At 40.5% G+C, this 6,435-nt stretch overlaps 1 protein-coding gene across 1 annotated transcript in view; it reads right to left on the bottom strand.

Annotated features, from left to right (window-relative positions):
* Positions 1-261: 261 nt before the first annotated feature.
* The window catches only part of GRINA (glutamate ionotropic receptor NMDA type subunit associated protein 1), a gene marked incomplete in the record, with an annotated part of 1,506,806 nt that continues 1,500,632 nt past the window's right edge, over positions 262-6,435 (bottom strand). The window contains 1 exon segment of the mRNA XM_044067718.1: positions 262-1,327. Within this exon segment, the coding sequence (XP_043923653.1) occupies positions 1,178-1,327 (150 nt within the window).

The following is a 6,435-nucleotide window of genomic DNA, read 5'->3' as shown; positions in this document are numbered from 1 at the left end:
CACTCGTGCAAACTGCTTCTGCTTCAGGCTTCTAGGCAAGAAAGACTGATGTAATGGCATCGGCTGCCTTACTTTATACTACTGACGACCTGACATCAGTCCTGAAGCGACAGCAACCGACGCAGAAACACTAAGCCTCTGGTATTCGGGCTGGCCAAGGGCTACCCTGGCAGGGATAACCCAAATGTGATGACTGCAACAGTGAAACACGAACATCCCCGATAACCCATCCAGAAGTAACATGCAGATTCAAAGAAAAAAAATCTGTACAGCTACCTTAAACATCTCCAGATATTTCAATGTCTCTAGAACTTCTAATAATATCCCTGTATAACTACAATCACAGCAAGCAGTACACTCAGAGAGCTTTGTGCTTGCTACTATCCAAAACAAGACAAGCACAAGCATTACCAATGGAGTTTATACAAATAACTGAGAAGCAGAATGGAAGGATACACTACTGAGAGAAAAGTACCCACAGTACTCTGCAAGTGTTGGAATGAAAATACACTGCACTCTTCAAAAACTGAATTACTATCCATATTGTATATACTTTCTCAAACTATTTAACTCACTACTCATTTTATCTGGAGGCAAAAGAGAGGGTGTAGAAAATATACATTTTAATGAACTAAAAAGTATGGAGAGTTAAATAACTTGTGTGTCCAATAAGCTTGTTAAACAAACACAAAAATGAATTGTCTTCTTCAGATGATGAGGGCTTCTGCCCAGTATTACAAATAATGCAACCCCCCCTCCCCATTCGCTCTGCAAATCCATTACAGACGAAGATGAATACTGCCTGCCACAGCTAATCAAAAAGTGGTATATCAACAGCAAAGTCAAAAACAGAGCCTCTAGATTCCATAGTTTTCATCATTCAGTGAAATGCCAGAAGAAAAGGGTCTACAATACAAACTCAGAGACAGACATCTTATAAACAAGGAAATGATGAGTGCCCTTCCTGGGCATTTTCATGCTGCCTCTGATGGTACCCTTTAGTGGTTAAATGCCAAGCTGTATAACTGAATGTACATGTGATCCCACACTCCCAGTCTGAACATTACAGTCAGAGAGAGGCATAACATTGGAAGAAGTTTCCAGATGTAGTTTAAGGTGAGTATTAATCCCTGCTCATGTCCATGTTTATAAGGAGGGAGTCTGCAGGCCAAGCTCTTCAGTTTTTGGTTCTGCCTATGATAGCCAAGATATACAGAAAGATATTGATTATATCTGTGTAAAGGTTGAGAGCAGCAAAGATGTATTCTTCAGGACTCAGGGCAAGCTTTTTATTTCCCAGAATCAGCTGAGTATCGACAGCCAAGAACTGGAAAAGAAAAGAAAAGAATACACAATTAGAATAAAAGTAAAAACAGCTAAAATACAGCTTATAGACCCTGATATAACTACAATGGAATATGTGCAGAAGCAATCACAGATACAAACCAAAATCAGAGGAATACCAAAACCATTGTTTTTTTTTTTTTTTTATATTTACTTACTGGGAAAGAACAAAGCCAATTTTCAGCGGAGGCCCACTTTTTCCAATCTGCAGACACTAGCCGCCATACTTTTACCCTTTTTTTTTTTTTTTGCATTTTACATGAAACTGTAACGTACTCTCCTGATCCTTTCCACTACTTTCAGTGAAGTATAGTATGCATCCATTATAAACCGTGAAGAAACATCTTCTCTCATTTAATTACTTTACTTTGTTCACCTCATACCAGCTTGCTTTTACAAAACACCCTTTTAAATACATGCTACTTTTTGCAATTCTACTGAATCTTTGATAACATTAAATGTTCTAGGATACCCTATTATTGGGAAAACAAGACTTTCCTTCACAGGTGCAGTTTGCAAGGAATCAGTTTTGAAGACTGAAGAAGGGAGAATGGCTTGAATTTATCAGCTACTAATTGCTTTGCTACTTACGTGGTAGCAAAGGAGCTAAATTACAACACAACTCTTCTTAAAAGAAGACTGGATAACATTTTTCTTACTCGTGTCTATTGTAACTACAGATTATCATTAGTCAAGATGCAAACAGCTCAACTACATTGTATGATAAAAGTAACCACTAAATAAAGTTCTTCAAAAATGCAAACTAGAGAGACAGCCTAAGCAATTCAAGTTTTCGGCTTTCTGTACTGTATACTTTTACTATGATAAAACAAGGAAGAATAAAGTACAGTCATGATACTTACCCAGTTTACATTCAAAAAGTCACAGCAACAGTAAATCATGAAATTTGGGTTTACCTGCTTTCTGCTCCAGCTGGCACATCTGCATTTCCAAAGTGGTCCCTATTCCCTATGAATGTTATCACCTGTCTTGTGCTACAGAAAGCGACATAGGTGTTATGATACTTTTATACATATCCAGTGCTAGCATGCGCTCTCTCTGGTCCTTTGAGCCAGAAAGCTCTGCAGGGAAAGCGTACGTGGGGCATACAAAGCCAATGCAGAGTCAAATATAACATGTAAACAACCATCTATAAGAAACTTATGTAGACTCAATAACACTGCAAGAGACTTGGGTCTATGACAACTGCATACAAAATTCTCATACAGGATGAATGATGCAAGGGTATTCTTCACAATCAGATTGAAACTGCATCCAAGATCTAGAATTATAGTTCTCAAAAAATCACCTGTAGTACGGGTGCATACTATGTTATTGAAGTTTTAAAAGTTCGAACGTCATAAGGTCAAAGCCATATGATCGAACTTTTAAAAGTTCAAAAAGCTAAAAATAAAATAAACAGAAAAAACCTACCTGACCGTTTTAAGCAGGGGAGCAAGCCCCCCTGCACCCCCAACACACCCCCTTAAATATACCAACTTCGAGATTGCACTACAGTCCCGGAAAGGGAAATCTTCCCATTCTGCACTGTACAGAGATCTCTGTTGAAACGTTCGAACTTTTAAAAGTTCGATCACATGGTTTCAACCATATGATGTTTGAAATTTTAAAAGTTCGATAACATAACACACACTCCTATAGTACACCCTTATCAAAACTGGCCCTGGTTCTATATTGGGCTTTCAACTTGCAGTATTTGGTGAAAGTGTGGGGAGTACTCCATACAGCAGTTTTTCAGGACAGATGCATTTTCTAAAACAGGCTTTTTTAGCTGTTAAACGAATGCCCTACAGCAAAAGACTCGGCCACCAAGACAAAGTTTGCGTGGTTACTGTGCGACTTTTGTTTGTTTCCTTAAAAAAAACAGTTATTTTGTTTTCTGAAGAAATGAGTTACTGATACCTAGTGTATGCAAAGGAAGTTCTCCATTTTGACAGTTTGTCAAGACTGGAAGCTAAATAGAAAATATATGATATGCAGCAGAGACCACTCTGGGCATGAGGGAAGGATTAGTTTTAAGTGATACCATTTCATTATGAAAGATTGCATAAGGCAACATGTAACAGCCTGTCACTGAGTTACAGTTTCCTGCGGTTACTGCAACTAAAAGTAAACTCACCATAACAGTACATGTTAAAATGATCACTGATACTGTAGGTTTAGCTATATGGTCATATCCCACTTAGGCTACAATGGGTCTATATTACAACGATGAATGCTTAAATGTTCAAATCTGTAAAGGTCTACCTTTATAGATCGAACAGTTAAATGTTCAAAGTTGTAATAAATTAAATTAAAAAACAAAACAAACAGAAGGAAAGGGTTATAGCAAGGGGGCAAGCCCCCCTGCACCCCCCACTACTTAAATATACCAACTCCGAGATCGCACTTCAGTGAACTACAGTGCGGAAATGGGAAATTTCCCATTCCCTACACTGTAGCACGATCTTGGAACACAGTTTTTTTTTTTTAAATTTTTAAAGGAATTCGAACACTTAACTGTCCGATATCTAAAGGTCGACCTTTGAGATTCAAACATTTAAGTGTTCGTGGATCTAATATAGACTTGGATATAACAACCTTCCAGCTTCTAAACATACCTCTCAGGCTGCAGACATTAAAAGTAAAAACAATGGCCCTTGAAAGGTAGGCACATCCTCCCAAAAATTATGGTGTCTAGTTAGTACATATTTTGAATACTAAATAGCATCAAACTCTTCCAGCTCCTATTAGGAACAGGAAATACTTCTCAGAAACATATTAAAAACAGAACGACAATTATAGAAAAATATAAGTGTGCTTCAAATAGAAAGAACAGTTGTGTAAAATCTTACCATGACCATAGATGTCTTTCTCTTCCATGTTGCAGTATTCTTAGTGTGGGGATTCCCCACCTCAGGCGACCCGAACTTTGGCTCCTATACAAAAGCTTAAGCCTGACTTTGTAGGTGCATGGGCCGTCACACGTAGGGCCATAAACCAGGGACCTTAAATGTGGCATCTGCACGCACAGACCTCAGAACTTGAAAGCCCAGTCGAACAGTCCAAAAGAGAGTAACAAATTATTTCAGCCAGAAGTGCAAAGTGTCATATGCTGGCTAGTCTGCTCTTTATCTAGGGTAGAGCTTCCTAGAGCCTAAGAGATATGTCCGTAGTCAAAATTAAATATTGGGGGGGGGGTTGGAGTGAGGCAAGGAATAGTGCAACATGGAAGAGAAGGACATCTATGGTTATGGTAAGATTGTACCCAACTATTCTATGTCTTTCTATTTCTATGTTGCAGTATTTTTAATGTGGGAGACCACCACAGCTTAATTAGAGGGAAGGGTGGACGTAGATGTAGATGATCCCAGAAAATCCTGTAGGATTGCTCCAGCAAACCCTGCCCTGACTCTGGAGACGTAGTCCAATTTGTAGTGTTTGAGGAAGGTGTGAATTGTGGACCAGGTGGCTTCCAGGATGGAGGCTGTGTCCAGCCCTTTAAAGAAGGCTTTGGAAGTAGCCATTCCTCTAGCAAATTGAGCTCTTACCCCCTGGGGTAAGTGCTTGCCATAGTGTGAGTAGCGGAAGGAAATGGATTTTCTGATCCAACATGAAATAGTTTGTTTGGAGACTGCCTTGCCCAGAGCCCTGGGTTGGAAGGATACACATAGTTGGCTAGATTTTTTGAAGGACTTCGTTTTGTCTAGGTAGAATCTAAGCTGCCTGTGCACATCCAGAGAATGGAGAATCCTCTGACTATCATTGGTTGGAGACGGAAAGAAGGTAGGCAGGTGAAAGAACTGGTTTAAGGATGGTTTGTTGACCACTTTAGGCATGAAGGAAGGGTTAGGGAGCAGGGTCACCCTATCCTTGTGGAAGGTAGTGGGGGGGGCCGTGAGAGAATGGCCAACAGCAGTACAGTTTTTCTATGTAGACACTTAGAGCATAGCAGAGCTAGCTGGCTCAAATGGGGCCAGTGTTAGTTTTTTCAGAACAAAGTTTAGGTTCTGGGGGGGGTGGGGGTGGGATGGGTTTTCTTGGTGGTCTGATATGCAAGACCCCTCTCAAGAAATGTTTTATATCCAGCCTGGATAGCAAAGGGGGATCTAGAGGTAGACAAGCTGAAATGGCTGTAAAGTGGACTTTCACTGAAGAGTAGGAAAGGTCAGCCTTAATGAGTTCACACACATAGGGAAGGACTAGGGCTGGGTCTGCTTGGTCTGGTCCCTATCCTTATGTAGACACCATTTGTAGAATCTCTCCCATTTCGATAAGTATGCTTTCCTAGTAGCAGGTTTCCTCAGGACTGAAAGCACGTAGTACAGTTGTGTACACGTACCATAAATGTAGATGTTAGAGTTGTTGCAGTCATCACATTTGGGGTTATATGCTTGCGGGTAGCCCTCAGTCAGCCTGATTATCAAAATCTTGGGTCCTGTGTCAGTTGCTGTCTCATCTTCCATGGCGTCAGGGGTATATAAAGCATGCAGCCAATGCCATTACATCAGTTTTTCTTGCCCCAGATGTCAGGTGCCCCCATAATGGGGAGCAATTATATACAAGGTTACACCTCCAACAAAAAGCAAATACACCAGAGAGCTTTAAGCATAGTAAACAAGAATAGAGGTATAGTCAATAGAAGTCAGACGGCTGGAGAGAGGATAACCAGGACTGAAACAGTGAATACACTTGAACATCTACATTTATGGTAAGTGTACACAACTGTACTGTGTTCTTCGTGTTTCACTGTTGCGGTCATCACATTTGGGTAGATTCCCAAAGCTAAGGATGAGAGGAGGCAATTAGAAAGCATTAGGACAAGCTATAAGGCCCTGCAAGACTACAGTGGCAAAGCCAGCTCTGTATTTAGAAAAAATTGGCAAGTGGTAATGATTGGTGAAGGTATGTACAGAAACTCCAGGTAGCAGCTTTTAGGATGTCCCTGGTAGGGACACCTCTGAGAAAGGCTGTAGAGGTAGATGCAACCCTGGTGGAATGTGGTCTTATCCCCTGTGGGGTAGGTTTTCCATGGTGCTTATAGCAGAAATGAATGCAATGGCCTATCCACTTAGAAATGGCCTTCCCCTC

This window comes from Protopterus annectens, chromosome 3.part1 (genome assembly GCF_019279795.1).
Source record: "Protopterus annectens isolate FY-2018-M chromosome 3.part1, PAN1.0, whole genome shotgun sequence".
NCBI classification, from domain to species: domain Eukaryota; kingdom Metazoa; phylum Chordata; order Ceratodontiformes; family Protopteridae; genus Protopterus; species Protopterus annectens.
The sequence above is the reverse complement of the archived record's forward strand: the minus strand, read 5'-3'. Positions and strand labels throughout refer to the sequence as shown.